This window comes from Choloepus didactylus, chromosome 2 (assembly GCF_015220235.1).
Source record: "Choloepus didactylus isolate mChoDid1 chromosome 2, mChoDid1.pri, whole genome shotgun sequence".
Lineage (NCBI taxonomy): Eukaryota > Metazoa > Chordata > Mammalia > Pilosa > Megalonychidae > Choloepus > Choloepus didactylus.
The window spans coordinates 31,768,555-31,785,485 of NC_051308.1; the positions used below are offsets into that span (position 1 = coordinate 31,768,555).

Sequence of the window (16,931 nt, forward strand, 5' to 3'; positions counted from 1 at the left end):
TTTTTTTCTTTAGTCTTGCAATGTCTTCTTTATGCTCTTCTAGGGTCTTCTTGATTTCCTTCATATCCCGTACTATGGTCTCATTGTTCATCTTTAGTTCTTTGAGTAGCTGCTCTAGGTGTGTCTCTTCTGGTCTTTTGATTTGGGTGCTTGGGCTTGGGTTATCCATATCGTCTGGTTTTTTCATATGCTTTATAATTTTCTGTTGTTTTTGGCCTCGTGGCATTTGCTGAACTTGATAGGGTTCTTTTAGGGTTTGTAGACCAGTTGAAGTCCTTATCTCTAATTTATCAGATCTACAGCTTCGTGGAGTACACTTTCTCTAACTAACCAGCAGGTGGCGTCCACGAGCCACCTGTTCTCCACAAGCCAGATCTCCCCTGCTTAGCCTTTTTGGTGAGTGGGGGAGTGAGTCTTGTGGGGCCCAATTGGTGTCCCAAGCTTGCGTGTGTAGTTGGTGTTGCCTGCCCTGTATGTGGGGCGTGTTTCTGGGCAGTCGGGGAGGGGGGGTGGCCCTAACAATCAAATCTCCCTGATGATCCTAGAGTTTTAAAGCTACTGCAATAGTCTAATCCTTCAGTTCAGTCCTGCCACAGTTTGTCTCTGCCACTGACCCACAAGTCTTTGGTATTGGCGTATGGCTCCTGAGACTTGCAAGTGGGCCCCTCTTCCAGGCTGTGCACCCCGGGTCCTCTGTTGAGGGATGACTGTGCTATGTCACAGGTGAGTGCCGTCCCCCCAGGGCAGTTCTGGGCTGCTGGGCTGTGTTGGGAGGCTCCCAGTCTGCTCAAATGATGGCTGAATGGGGCTCTGTTAATTCACACTGCTCCCCCTTCCCAGCTCTGGGACATTCAGCTGAGGTTGCAGGGAAGGCTAATGTCCACGCCCAGTTTTGTGGTGTGTGCCTGTTATTTGAAGCACTTCCGTCACACTGGGTTGTCTGGGGCAGCTCTGGGCTATGGGGCTGGCGATGGGCAGGAGTGTTTCCTGTCCACCAGGATGGTGGCTGTGAGCGGACACCCCCCTTTTCTTGGGAAGTTGTGTTTAGTGAATTTTCTCAGCCACTGGATTATTGCCTTTTGTCTCAGAGCTCTCTTAGTTCTGGTCTTGACTTGACGTGCCCAAATTTCAATTCTTTGAAGCTTTCTGTATTGAGCTTCTTAGAGTAATTGTTTTAGAGAAAGCAAAAAGGATTTAAAAAAAAAAAAACAAAAAAAAAAAAAAACGGCCCACCTCAGAGATCTAATGGGTTATTGAAATGCTAATAGACAAAGCAACCAGGGCCATTAAGGAAAGGTGCACAGGGCAGAGAGATCAGCCTTGCTTCGGGATTTGCATATGCGCCTCAAGGCCTGATCTCCGCCCTTCTCCTTTCTGTGTTCACCAGAACTCCAAAAATCCTCTGCTTTTATTTTGGAGTTTTTCGTGTTGTTTTTTTTTCTATGCCTGTCTCCTCTCTGCTGGGCTGGCTGCTCTCAGAGTCTCTGGTGTCTGGTCTCAGTCTATCTATGGTTGGAGTTTGAATCAGTAGAATGAGTTTCCGATAAGAGCAGCCACTGCAATTCTCCCTTCTCCTTCCTGGAGCTGACAGCCCCTCCTCCCCCGGGACTGAGCCTGGCAGGGAGGGGCGTGGGTCCCCTGGCCGCAAAAACTTACAGATTTCGCTGATCTCAGCAGTTCCACGTTTTCATGAGTGTTGTATGAAGTATGCCCAAAGACAGATTGCTCTGTGGTGTCCAGTCCACGCAGTTCCTGGCTTTTTACCTACTTTCCTGGAGGAGTAACTAAAACATACAGCTCACCAGTCTGCCATCTTGCCCCGCCTCCCCCCCCCTATTTTTAAAACCTTGTGATGTTGATATTCATTTGTTCTTCCTCATGTAAAAACATATTTGTACCTTTTATTACAATCATTGAGTACCCTAGGTTTCACTGAGTTATACAGTCCCAGTCTTTATCTTTTGTCTTTCGTTCTGGTGTCCCACAAACTCCTAACCTTCCTCTTTCAGCCAAATTCACAGTCATTTTTGTTCAGTGTACTTGCATTGCTGTTCTACTATCTCCCAAAATTGTTTTCCAAACCTCTCACTCCTGTCTTTTCCTTTCTGTCTGCAGTGCTTCCTTTAGTGTTTCCTGTAGGCCAGGTATGTTGTTCACAAACTCTGTCATTGTCTGTTTGTTAGAGAATATTTTAAGCTTTTCCTTATATTTGAAGGACAGTTTTGCCAGATATAGGATTCTTGGTTGGTGGTTTTTCTCTTTCAGTATCTTAGATATATCACCCCACTTCCTTCTTGCCCCCATGGTTTCTACTGAGAAATCCGCACAGTCGTATCAGGTTTCCTTTGTATGTAATGGATCGCTTTTCTCTTGCTGCTCCTAGGATTCTCTCTTTATCTTTGACTCTTGATAACCTGATTATTTTGTCTTGGTGTAGGCCTATTCAGATCTATTCTGTTTGGGATATGCTGGACTTCTTGGATCTGTAATTTTATGTCTTTCATAAGAGATGGGAAATTTTCATTAATTATTTCCTCTATTATTGCTTCTGCCCCTTTTCCCTTCTCTTCTCCTTCTGGGACACCAATGACATGTACATTCCTGCATTTTGTTTTGTCTTTGAGTTCCCAGAGACATTGCTCATGTTGTTCCATTCTTTTCTCTATCTGTTCTTTTGTGTGTGTAGGCTTTCAGGTGCATTGTTCTCCAGTTCCTGAGTGTTTTCTTCTGCCTCTTGAGATCTGCTGTTGTGTGTTTCCATTGTGTCTTTCAACTCTTGTGATGTGCCTTTCATTTCCATAGATTCTGCCAGTTGTTTTTTCGAACTTTCGATTTCTTCCTTGTGTACACCCAGTATTTTCATTATACCATTCATCTCTTTGGCCATATCTTCCCTAAACTTTTTTGAATTGATCTAGCATTAGTTGTTTAAATTCCTGCATCTCAGTTGAAGTGTAAGTTTGTTCCTTTGACTGGGCCATAACTTCGTTTTTCTTAGTGTAGGTTGTAGTTTTCTGTTGTCTAGGCATCTGATTTCCTTGGTTACCCCAATCAGGTTTTCCCAGACCAGAACGGGCTCAGGTCTCAGCAGGAGGCAATAGTCTCATGTCTTCCTGAGGGTTTGTCTTAGAAGATTGGTACACCCTTTGAGGCCTCAAGTCACTGTGCTTTTCTGCCCAGCAGGTGGCACCTGTCAGCCTGTAGCCCTAGACTGGTGTAAGGAGGTGTGGCCCGTGGCTATTTTCACCCAGGCTCTGGGGTCTGCTTCTTAATGGAAGGCGGGTAGTAGAGCTTGGCACCATCTTCTTCCTCTTAGGGAAAATATACCCCCTAGATTGAGGTCATTTACATTTGAATAGATTTCACCTGTGTCTGGTCAGAGCACTGGGAACTGAAAATGGCTGAGGCTTTCTCTGCTGAGCCAAAAAAGAGACAGTAAGCCCCCTTCAGGGCCAGTCCGCAGCCACCCTCTGGCTCTCCAAGGTCAATCATCACCAAAAGCCTCTGTCTGCTAGTTGGGGATTCATATCTTGTATTGAGCAGTCCACGTCTGTTAATTAAAACCCCCGTTGGAGTGCAGCTGAGCTATATTCGCTTGCTCTAGCACCAGGAGGCTCCGCAGTTCAGGCCATGGGGGGAGGGGGCTCCTGGCTTGGAACCACAATTTTTACTTACAGATTTTATGCTGCGAACTTGGGCATTCCTTCCAATTCAGGTTGGTGTATGATGAGTGGACAGTCAAGTTTGTCCCCTGCAGTTGTTCCAGATTATTTACTAGTTGTTCCTGGTTGTTTATTAGTTGTTCCGGGGGACAAACTAGCTTCCACTCCTCTCTGTGCTGCCATCTTCCTACCCATCCCAAGAATATTCTTTTGAAGGTTTATATGTTGCTGTCATCCACAGTCTGTCACGATGGCATATTCCTACTAAAGTACTTAAAACAGATAACTTAGCTGATGAAAGGAGTGGTCTTTCAGCCTTATCTGAATCCTGTCCTTCAAAACAGTGATAAAGCATACTAATAGTAATTTTCAAGATGCTACCTAAAGTCAGTGTTTTGTTTTGTTTTTTTTTTTTTTTACATCTTTCCATCCTATTATTGACTTTAAAATTATTTAACCACTGTACTCAATCAAGAGCATAACACTGCCACTGTGATGCCTACTAAGTTCTGGGGATGCTTTGTATGTTACCTTATTTAATGCTTAGGCATTAATTTATGAGAAAACAAGTTTAAAAGAGTCAGGTCACTTACCTTAGGTCACAGGGCTGCTTGACTGAAGCCTCAGCTCCTAAACTACAGCCATGCACTGCTCCCTCTGGCAGCAGAGCCACTGGAGAGAATGTGCCAAGTTGAGCAAATAGTAAATATATTGTAATTACATAATAGGTCTCTGGGCCCAGGTCAGGTCAGAAGGAAATGGCCTATTTTCAAATTTACAATACTTATAATACCAATATCTAGTGTTGAGGAAAAGGAAGGAATAGTTCCTCTTTACCACCTACATGTGTTTAGCTAACGTTTGAAGACATTTGAACAATAGGCACTCCTCCTATTTTCTTGGCACTATCCAGCACTTTAGAGTGGTGAAATGTGAGAGTCAGAAATGAGCAAGACACAAAGTCAAGCATAGGAACTATAGAAACTGTGCACCAAAAAATTAATTCTATTCTGGTACCATATATACAACCTAACGTTTCCTCTTTTAACCACATTCAGATACATATTTTTGTGCTGTTAATCAACGTTCACAATGTGCTACCATCACCGCCATAGAATAAGAAAAAAAATCCATGGAATTACACTACACAAACAGGGAACCCTAAGTTGAACCATGGATTATGGTTAATAGTGCAGTTATCAAAATGTGCTTTCATCGTTTGTAACAAATGTATCACACCAATGCAAGGTGTTAATAATAGGGTAGTATATGGGAATCCTGTATTTTATGTATAATTATTCTGTAATCCCATGACTTCTTTTAAAAAAAAAAGAAAAAAGTAAACCCTCAGGAGCTATTGGTAGAGGACTACTTAAATAAATTATGGCATATTCATACATTGGAATGCAAGATAAAATTTCTGATTCATCTCAAAAATATTGTCAAGATATGCATAAGGTTGCATAAAAGAGTATGGGGATTTGATGAATTAAGATATAAAATGGCTTAAAAATTGTAACATGAAATCACAGAACTAAAAGCCTTTTAATTAAAAAAAATTTTGGTATCGTATATAACATAAAATTTCCCATTCTAAAGGCCTTTGGAAGTTCTCAATAGGAAGAACTATTCCCAGAGGCTCTAAAGAATACTACTATTTGGTATTTTTTGTATGATGACATCTTTTAGATAAAGATGTTCTTGATTTAGAAACATCAACCCATTTATCTTTGGGAAATGACATTATATCTTAAAGAAATGGAGAAAAAGTACCATACATATTAAAGCCTCAGAAGAAGACAGTGGTTGAAGTGGATTTAAAATCATAGAAGCCCAAATTCAGAGTTAGGGACATATAGAGCATAATTTGATTTCAGTTGGCTAAGGTTTAAAACAAAAGTTTCTGAGAATTTACTAGGCACTGTGGTACATACTTTGGCTTCCCTCATTTAATCCTTACCATAACTTTTTTAGGTAAATACTACAATTAGCCCCAATTTATAGATGAGGAATCTGAAGCACAGAGAGATTAAGTAAACTTGCCCAGTGTCTTTATGAATAAGTTGTACTCTTAGAATTTCATCCCAAGATAAGCTGACTTCAGATTCTGAGCCTAATTACCCCATACAATTTTGCTTTTGCTGAATTTTAAAATGTGTTTAAAGGAATTATGTTTCATTCATATTTGGCTTAGCAAGATTTGCCAGAGAGCCATTATCGTACGTGTCTTTTCTTTGACTGTATTGGTAGCCATGTTTCTGTAGAACTGGTACTGCTACCAACCTCAGCAAGATGAGAAAGGGTAGGAATGTTCACTCCTAATGGAAGTGGCGGAATTCGATTTGTTTTAATAATTGTCTGTGAATGATAGTATAACTCTCCCTCATTATTTATTCAATCTAGTCTTCATGCTGTGAAAGGAACCTTCAACACTTGAGTCAAAGAGAGTATTTTTTATAAAAACAGTGAATATAGTTTGTTTCCTAATGCCTTCTAACAACTTAGTGTTCTTATTTGAAATGAGAGGTAGCTGAATTGTGGATAAATAGAACAGTCCCCTACTGTATTTATTTAAATGTAATTTCTTGGGAGAGTCCATAGACAGTATCCCTGTTTAATAGATGGGAAATTAAGGTTTAAAGAGATTGACATACCCAGAGTCTCAGAGCTAGAAAACAGCAGATTTAGGACTTAAACTCAGGCAGCCTGATTTTGGAGCCCATGGTCTCATTTAACCTCTTTGATGAATTTCATTCGCTTCATCTATAATTTCCAATATCTACTTCATAATGTGTGGATTAAGTGACACAGTGTATGTGGGCTTGTAGTCCATTCCATAATAGTCATTTAATCAATCAGTTTTTTTCTCCAGATGTATTTGAGTACCTGCTCTGTCTCAGGCACTGTGCTAAGTTCTGAGGTCACAACAGAGGCCATGGTGGTGAATCGTAAGCCTGCTCTTTAAAAGCTGATGGTCCAGACAGAAGGAACAACATAAACAAAGGTAGATTTTTTTTTTCCCTAGAGCCACACAACCCTGCATACAAGATAGCATAATGATCCTCCAAGCAGTAGTAAACAGTATTTGAAATATATTAGGCCTTCAAATAATGCTTCCCCATCCCCAAATATCCCTATCAGGTTAGCTTACATTATCCCTGTCACCATCATTGTAAGTCTAATCGTTGCCTCTGTCTTTACCTAGACCTCCATGTCTCCTGTGTGGCATCTTTCAAATCTGTCTTTTATCAGGATAGAATGGGGACAGAGATTGGGCATGTCATTATATTCTCCCACAAAATATCTAAGTTGAATAAATCATTCTGTCAAAATCCACATGTTCACCGAGTCTGAAAAGTGAACCTTGGTTTCCTCCATGACAACACAGAAAACAGGTGGTATGATGCTGAACTCTTTGTGTATAACCTAGTAGTTTCCTGGAAATTTGGGTATCTGTGTGACACCTGAGACTCAGAGTTAGAGTTTGCAGCTCTGAAAGTCAGCTTTACTCCATACGGCAACTGTTAAGGAAGATGAAAAAGAGATCAGACTACAATTAGAGATATGAATGAAACGGACTTGGTTAGGACTAAGGTAAATTAGAACACAGGGTAAAGGATGATACTGACTGTATTTTAAAACTTCAACTTCTATGTGAGACCAAAGGAACAGAGGTTTATTTGGTACCAAATTTATATCTTCTGTAGCATACTATCTAATTTAACTTGTTTGGTCAGTTTATTTAAACAACGTAATTACATGGAACCTAGAATAGGAAATGAGATCCTATTATTCTGTACAGGCTACTGTAATACCCCAATATATCCCAGAATATTTGGGGCAGAAAATGAAAAAGTATTTGCAAAGTCCCCTTGAGGGACCGGGGAAAAATGTGGAACTATTAAACTTCCTCACCTGGGGAATTCCTGCTATTCTCTTAAGCAATAGGGGCACCCAATTTAATAAGCCAAGCCCTGATCTAGAGGCTTGTCCTCATGAAACTTAACTCTCCAATGGCAAAGAGCTAAGCCTACTTATAACTATGCCTGAGTGTCACCCCCAGAGAACTTCTTTCTGTGCTCAAGTGTGGCCTGTATTTCTAAGCCAACTCTGGAAATTAACTCACTAACCCCCCAGGTAAGGCATGATTCCAAGTGGTATACATCTCCCCAACAATGTGGGACATGAGTCCTAGGGATGGATGAGCCTGGCCCTGGCATCATGGGCTTGAGAATGCCTTCTTGACCAAAACAGGGAAAAGAAACAAAATAAAAGTTTCAGTGGCTAAGCGATTTCAAATAGAGTCAAAAGTTCATCCTGGAGGTTATTCTTATGCATTATATAGATATTCCTTTACATTGTAGTATAGACTAGCTAGAAGGAAATACCTGAAACTGTTGAATTGTGATCCAGTAGACTTGATTCTCAATGATTGTATAACTATACAGCTTTTATTGTGTGATCATGTGATTGTGGAAACCTTGTGACTGATACTCTCTGGATCCACTGTATGGGCAGATTAGTCATAAAATAAAGGCAAAAATAAATAAATAATAGGGATAAGGGGTATGGAATATTTTGGGTATTCTTTTTTATTTTATATTTTGAGGGGTAATGAAAATATCTAAAATTGATTGTGGTAATGAATACACAACTATATGATGATACTATGTGTGACTAATTCTATACTTTGGTTGTATTATATAGTATGTGAATGTATCTCAATAAAATTGCATTTATTAAAAAAAAAAAGTCACAGTCAGTGAGTCAGCACTAGAACCAAAAGTTAGGACCCATGAATTTGACTGTCACAAATGTACTTATACTTGTAAATAGTATCACTGAGTTGCTTAATTGGTAGTTTTAACTCTTTGACTCACTTGACTTTCACAGATGAAAATAATAGAATCTTTTGTTTAGATTCAGATCTGGTAAAAGAAAGCTTCATTTAATTGAATAAGACTTTGTAGTGAAGGGAAAATTACATGTGGCAATGTATGTTTTGATTTGACATTTCCCCTTAACTATAAATACCTTTATCAGAAACCTTTTTATGTATCAAGAGACATTTTAATACTAATTTTGTTACTAATTTAATAGTAATTCTTTATAATAATGAAATATTATTAAGGTTTATTTTTTCAAGGAAAATATTTGTAAAGACTCATGTGATGTCTAAAGTAAAGACATCAAAATTATTTTGCAATCCACAAGGAAAAATATGAAACTTCCATGTTATATCATGAATGCTTTAGTTTTTTAATGCATTTTTTATTGTAAACATATATGAATAACAGTGATAACTTTCAAAGTACAATTTAGCAAGTAGAGAACGAATTTCAGAGAATGTCATGGGTCACAGTTCCACAACTTCAGCTATTTCCATTATTGTTACATATAACATACATACACAAAGGTGTTAACTTTCCATGTAGAGCTCAACAAGCAGTTATATAGGTAATTTCAAAAATTGTTACGGGTTACAGTTCAACAGTGCTGTGCTGTCCTTATTATACAATATAGGGTATATACAGAAAGGTGAAGACTTTCAAAGCACAATTCAGTGAGTAGCTATAGAGCAAATTTCAAAGAATGTTATAGGTTACAGTTCCACCATGTCATTTACCTCCTTCCAGCTATTTCAACACCCCAGCATCTCAAAAAAAAAAAAAAAAAATATATATATATATATATATATATATATATATATATATATATATATATATAAAATTTCAGTATTCTAGACCTTTTGTTAAATCTTGTTTGTTGCTACCCCTTTCTCTCACTTCATGTCTTTCTCCATCTTCAGGGGTGTCTAGGCAGTGAGCACCCTAAACTTGTTCATATTGAAAGGGGGTGTCGACAGTATGAGGAAGGGGGCCGCATCTGATTGTTGTTCTTAAAGAGGCTATTGCCTTTGGATTTTAGAACTTGTCTGGCATAGGAACACTCTGGTGGATTTAAGTTTCTGAAAGATAAATTTTAGTGAGTGCATCTTTTATAGAATCCCAGGTAGGGACCTAGGTATTTGGGAACTACTTTTGGTAAGGGCATGGCATACTGTGGCCATTTGGAATGTCTAGCTGGAGCTTGCATAAGAGAAACCTCCAGGAAGCCTCTCAACTCTACTTGGGATCTCTCAGCCACTGTGACCTCATCTTGTTGCCTTTCTTTTTTTTCCTCATTCTGGTCAAGTATGCATTTTCAATCCCATGTCGCCAGGAAGATTAAATCTCCTGGGAGTCATGTTCCTCACTGGGGGGAGGTTAATGAATTTATTTGCCGAGTTGGGCTTGGAGAGAAAGGCCACATCTGAGCAACAAAAGAGGTTCCCTGGAGGTGCCTCTTAGGCATAATTATAGGAGGGCTCAGCCTCCCATTTACAACCTTAAGTTTCACAAGAGCAAGCCTCAAGTTGGGAACTTGATTAAGTAGTGGGTTCCTAATTTCATTTAGTATATATTCTATCCCAAAATCAATAGTTTCTTACATTATCTTCACTTAGTTGTACAATCTTTATCGCTCTCAACTTTAAACAATTTTCATAACAGTACATCCCAGAGCTCTTAGCAGCTGCTAATTATTCATCCCTAGTATCAGTGTAGTGTTGGTAAAATATTTCGATTAAATTTAGTCTTCAATATGTAATGGGTAGTTTTTCCATACCACTCTGTTTTTAACCCTCTGCACCAATGTCATATCTTATAAGTATATCATGCTAACACTTATTTAGGTTTGTGGTGCTACTGTATGGGTTACATGCCTTTAAAAAAACCATTTACGAACATGTTCACCTTGAATGCACCACTGATACTAATAATCCCATTAACGAACCATAGTCACACCTGACCATAGTCACACCTGACTAGAGATTATGCTACTTTTTACTTTCTTTATTGAAAACATTTTCAATCATGTTCAAATCGTCAATGTCGATGAATAATAAACTAAGGAATTTAATGCTCCAAAGTACTTCTTATAGTTCCTATGATTCTCCTAATTTCCATGTCATTCTTCTTCCAACTCTTTGGCAATAGATTAATTTCTAAAATGAGTTACCCTATTAATGACATTAATATAAATGGCCTCATATTTAATAGTTTAAAATTAAACTAGTTAGAGTATGACTAAATGTTGTTTTCGTATTGAATTTTATAAAGTATGTCCTTCTCATTTAACAATGTATATAATCATTTTTATGCTTATTTAAGCCATAATAGAATTATTTACCTAAAAGCTCGACAGTGGTACAAACAGAAAACTACTCTTTGTCATGGAATGTTGTGGAGCTCTTCTTATAAGGTGATTCAGTTTATTTTCTTGCCTTTAAATGTAATACGCTACCATTTGAGCAATCCATAATTTATGCAAAAAAGGAGACATGGTTAAAAAGAATATTGAGAGGGGAACTAGGAGACACTTGTATTAGGCTGGTAACCAGCGTTAACTTCAGTTTTCCAAAATAATTGTCCCAACCTTGTTTACAATGATATTGTACATTTCTTAAGCACCAGAATCTCTATGTAGATTTTCAGGGTTTTTGATGGGCAGGTGGTTTTGTTGTTATCTCTGAAGTTCATGATATCCATAGCCTAGAGAAAATCCTTTTGTAGTATGAGTCTTGCAAGTTTTGCTGACCTCTTACCTAGCCAGAATGACTCATCTAAATCTAGTTCATATTTTCCTAACCTCCCTGTACTTAGTGATTAAAATACTGTGTTCTTCCTAATTGTTCATCTTAGCCCTTTTTGGCTCTTGGAATCCCAAGACTTCTGTAGACTGTTGGGTCTTCTGTTAGTTTGGGTTTTGTTTTTTGTTTTGTTTTGTTTTGTTTTAATTTCTTTAAACTTTTTATTTTGAAATAATTTCAAACTTACAAGACAGTTGCAAAAATAATATAAAACCCATACAGCAAACTCCTACATACTCCTCACCATATACCCAGATCCACCCATTTTAACCTTTTGCCGTATTTCTCTATCTATAATCTTATCTAGTTTTGAAACATGACAGTAGGTTTTATACATCATGCTCCTTGAGTACATAATACTTCCATGTATATTTCCTAAGAACAAGAATATTCACCTATATAACCACCTTAAGTACAGTTATCAGGTCCAAGAACTTTAACATTGATGTAAAATTTACAGTTTATATTCCATTTTTTTCTTATGTCCCAATAATAATGTCTTTTGGGGCCTTTTCTAGATTATTAGATCGAGTCCAGGATCTTGTGTTGCATTTAAATGCCATTGTCTCTTTAGTTGCTCCTTTTTTAAATAAATTGTGGAAACATATGCAACATAAAATTTCCCATCTCAACCACTCCCAAGGATAGCATTCAGTGGGATTAATCACGTTCACTGTGTTGCGCTACCCTCACTACTATCCATTACCAGAACTTTCCCATCACTCCAGACAGAAACCCTACACCCATTATGCATTAATTCCCCATTCCCCCTCTCCCCATCCCTGGTAACTTGCACTTTTTCTGTCTCTATGAATTTGCCTATTATAGCTATTTCATTTAAGTGGAATCATGCACTTTATATCCCTTTGTGTCTGACTGGTTTCATTCAATATGATATCTTCAAGGTTCATCCATGTAGTAACATGTGTCAGAACTTCATTCTTTTTCAAGGCTAAGTAATAATTCCATTTTATGTATATATCACATTTTGTTTATCCATTCATCTTCTGATGGGCATTTGGATTGCTTCTACTTTTTAGCTACTGTGAATAATGCTATTATGTACATAGGTGTGTAAATGTGTGTTCAAGTCCCTGCTTTCAGTTCTTTTGGGTATATACCTAGAAATGAGATTGCCAAGTCATATCATGGTTTCTGTGTTTTGAGGAACTGCTAAACTGTTTTCTGTAGTTGCTGTACCATTTTACATTCCCACCAACAGTGTGTAAGTGTTCCTATAATAGCCATTCTTGTGGATGTGAGGTGCTTGTTATTTGTGTTTTATGATTAATATTCCTCTTCTGTTGAAATTCATTTGTTGTCTACATAATTATATTTACCAATGTCTTGCTTGTTTATAAATTGTACATATCAGTAACACTGATTATTAAAATGATTTAGAGAGAAAACTGAATCTAGCAGGAAGCTTGACTAATATGAATCTAGACTGACTAAGTGAGATAATTAGAATTCAGGTTTCTATTGCCATTATTTAGTACCCTTCTCTGACCTCCTCTAGATAAGGAATTATAACTTTTGTCCTTTTTCCTTTCCTTTGCGAGTCTTGTCCTTCTGTGATAATATGCTTCTGGCAATTTAACTTCCTTTTACTGAAAATTAGTATTATAAAACTTCAGTATTTTTTTATAAAGAAGAAGCATGGAGTAATATTTAATAAGTATATGGTAAGAATTTAATCAGTGGAAGAATAGAATTTGGGAGGCTGGCCTTATCACAGTATATGGGATTAAATATCTTGAGCATAGTAATAAGGCTAGAGAAAAGGGAAAGACAACAGTAAGAACATTGCTTGGTAGTTCTCTATGGAAAGCTCCTGTTCCTGCATTGGCACTCTGAGTCTTGCTAGCATTGTGGATAGAAAATTAGAAAACAGTGGAATCATCCATATTTTCACAAATACCATTCCTCAAATTGGCAGGCCATCCCCTTGTCTTTCCAGAGGCCTGCTGACATAAAATTCATAGAGGAGAATTCTCTAAATTAGAAGGAGCCACTAATTTGAATGATTTGGAACAAAAAGAAAAGCACAAGACTTGGAATTTTCATTCCTAAGACTGGATGTAATTGGAATACCATTGTGCATATTTTATTTCTGAACTACAGGAACTGTGATCCAATAGAGCTGATACATTGAGATCTTTACACCACTTATTTTAATGCAACCCAGCATAATATAAGGCCATATACAGGGTCAGAGGAAAGTGATTTACTCAGACTCATGATAGGGAAGGCATAGGGTATAACACAAATAACCATATATGGGAGGAAAATATTCCAGTGTTAGAATCTGTAATTGCTCCAAAAGGCACAGAATATTTTACTAGGGAAATGAAGAATGGACTAGTCTGGGCAGAGCAGTGGGGTTTTTTAGAGAGTAGTAGAGGCAGAGTTTGGGGCACGTTCTAAAGAGCTGGGGAGGGCAGCTTCATTCCTGGGTGCGTATGCACTAATTTACTAAAAAAGATCATTTCTGACGCAGGCTAGCTGAAGGTATATACAGATACAGCCTGTCTATTCAATTTAGACATGAAAATTAGAGTTGATACTGAGATGTCAGTGATAGGTGGAGTTATAATTTATAAAGATTAGATTTTCCAAATTTGGTGCATTGTTTCAGGAACTTTTATTTACTGATGATTTTTAAAGAAGTGTTACTTAACTTTTTTTTAATAGGAAAAAAGTTTCGATGGCCATTAGCTGTGGCATCTGAATTCCTGTGCTCTCCTGGGATCCAAAAGTAGTCCCAAAGCCATCAGACTAGAGTTTAAAGAAGAAGGTTCAGCTTCTTTAGCTGTTTCAAATGATAAATGCATCTTTTCAGTTCTGTTTCATTTCAGGCAAGCCAGGACTTCGAATTACAGCTAATCCATTTTTCCTTAGGGAGAATCAGGTTTCTGGTCAGATTTTATCCTTCATACTTTTCTTTGGATTCCTTTTTATTAATACTCATAATTATAATTATGCAAAAAATGTTTTATGTGTGTGCTAACAGAGGTAATTAGATGTCAGCACTATCTTAATTTAATGAGGACAAAAATTTGTGGCTTCTGTTTTTTTCCATATGATTACTTTTATTTAAAAGTTTTATGGCCAACGAATGTAATTGTTTTAAGGTACTCCATCATGATGAGAATTTATCCTAACCTAGGCATTTTATTTACTTCTTAAAGGACTTTCTTCAGGGGATATTACACCTTTAATGCAAGAAAAGATAGTGAGTGCAGCCACACATGCTGTTGGTGATGAGGAGACTGCTGAAATAAATGCTTATGATCAACCAGAAGCTCCAGAGCTAGTTCTGCAATCTCTGTTCTCCCTTATACGTGGTGAAGTTGAGCAGTTGGATTCCAGAGCACTTCCCCTTTGCCTTCATCAGGTACTACAGTAAAACCTTCATTTTAACCACATTAAAAGTCTGGTACCAGTGTTGGAATAATCTAAGATCCAATTCTCCCATCATTAATTCAACCTTACCCAAGATTGATGAGCCCAGGGGCATGTAACCCTGGATCAGTGTCTTGGGAAATTTGGATCAGTGTCTGGTAGCCACACATTGGAGGTCTTGGGTAATCCATAGTTCAGACAATAGCTAACTACTTTTACATAGTTATTAAAGCTGTGTGCAAATAAGAGTCAATGTAGTGAGCATTTAGTAAGCACCAACTAGGTGCCAAGAACTGTGCTAGACACTGGGGAAATGAAGATTACTTAACAGAGAGCCACTGTGGAATAGGAGAAAGAGTTATGTAGATAAATCATTGTAGAATTCTGCATTAAGTATTAGAGTAGACAAATATTTAAGGTTCAGAGAAAACACAATATGAGAGATTAACAAAGAAGGGGACTCAAGTTGGGTTTTGAAGGACGTACTCACAGGGTCACCAAAGCAAACTATACAAGATCAGCCTGTACAAAGCCATGGCTGGGATATTGTTGGAGATTTAGATTGAAAAGGAATAGAATGTGAGGGACTGGAAGTTTTTAATTATGGGAGTACCCGAATCAGATTTGAATTTTAGTAAAATAACTCTTTCAGTATAATTGGGAGAGTAAATTAGGAGATGAGGCTGGAGACTGGGGAGGCTTTTTAATTTTTTTTTTTAAAGAAGCTTTTTCACACAAATACTAATTCAGGAAATAGTAAAGTATTTATGAACTGCTTTTTATTTTCACATGAAAATAATTGGTACATGGGAATGGGGTAAGTTTCACTTTTTATTTCATTTATTTTTGTTTCATTTTAACTTTTGCAATAGGCAGTGAGTAGTTTTTAATTTTTAAAAAGTTAAATAGCTTGTATCCAAAGAGAGGAAAATGTATTTTCTTAAGAATGTCTATTACTTTCTTTATTGACTTAAAGAATGCCTTGTAGAAAATGTATACTGCTTTTTAGCCACTAACATGTACTGATTTGTCATAGTTGAGAACTACCAACACCAAGGCAGATTCTAATCCTTTAGCCCTCTGTTTTGAGTTTGCAAAGGGTATTCAACATCCATTTTTATTTCATCTTCCAAATAACCCAGAGAAGTAGGTATTACTGATGTTTTTAAATAGGGAAAATGAGACTCCCTCAGAAATTAAGTTCCTTATAACACTGGAGCTAGAATTACTTTATTCCATTCAATGCATTTGTTTTTGGAGCAACTTAGGGGAAATTTGAAGGTATGTTAAATGTATATATATAATAATATTACTGTATCAGTGTCCAATTTCTTGAGATTGATAGTGATATTGTAGATTATGTAAGAGAGTATCCTTGTTCTTAGGAAATACATGTGCAAGTATTTAAGGGTAAAGTGTCGCAATATGTGCAACTTACTTAAAATGTTTCAGTGGGGGAAAAGGGGAGAGAGAGTGCAAATTTAGCAAAATGTCAACAGTTGACAAATCTAGGTGAAAGAGATATAGCTGTTGATTTTATTGTTCTTTGAACTTTTCTATAGAATTTCAGTAAAAATATTGGGGAAAAAGATTTGGAATAGAAGTGGAAATAGCAAATATAAACAAATCTTTTTAAGGAGTTTACATAACTGCACTGTTTTTACATTAACAGTAAGAAAAATGCTTTTTCCTGTTGGTAGGTAATCCTACAGCAGAAGCAGATCTAATAGAAAAATCACCTTTTTAGTCAGTAATATGATAACAATCTTGATTAGACCTGAAGATTATATAACTTTTTTGTATCTCAAAGTCAAATCTCACTTCATCCCCCAGTAACACATCAATTTTCTGAGTCCTGTAGATTATGCTTCCTAAATACTTCAGCAGTCTGTTCTCCCCTAAGAAAGGAGTTCAGAGAGTGTGTAGTGGTGGTTTAAGAGCATAACAAGGTAAGTGGCTTTCAGTTTCTTCTGCTGTAAAGTTGTAGAGGATTAAATGAAAATGCATGTAAAAGCACTTAGCATAGTGCTTGGTACACAGTAAAAGCAAAATAAATATTACACATTATAACTGTAGTCTCACTGTCACTATTCAAAGATTGCTTGTTGGAAATGAAAGCTGGGGATCAGCAAAGAGTTATTGTAGCCTTCTGTAAATTGAGACATCAGGGTGTC

The 16,931-nt window shown here is 37.3% G+C and overlaps 1 protein-coding gene across 11 annotated transcripts in view; it reads left to right on the forward strand.

Annotated features, from left to right (window-relative positions):
- CNST (consortin, connexin sorting protein) overlaps nucleotides 1–16,931 on the forward strand; it is a 133,899-nt gene that overhangs the window by 78,710 nt on the left and 38,258 nt on the right. For 8 of the 11 annotated variants that reach the window (XM_037822632.1, XM_037822611.1, XM_037822608.1 and 5 more), the window contains one exon: nucleotides 14,544–14,749. In XM_037822632.1, coding sequence (XP_037678560.1) covers nucleotides 14,544–14,749 — 206 coding nt within the window. Of the gene's footprint in view, nucleotides 1–6,573; nucleotides 6,667–14,543; nucleotides 14,750–16,931 lie in introns of those variants that run through there. The other 3 variants (XM_037822647.1, XM_037822662.1, XM_037822664.1) reach the window with 3 other exon arrangements.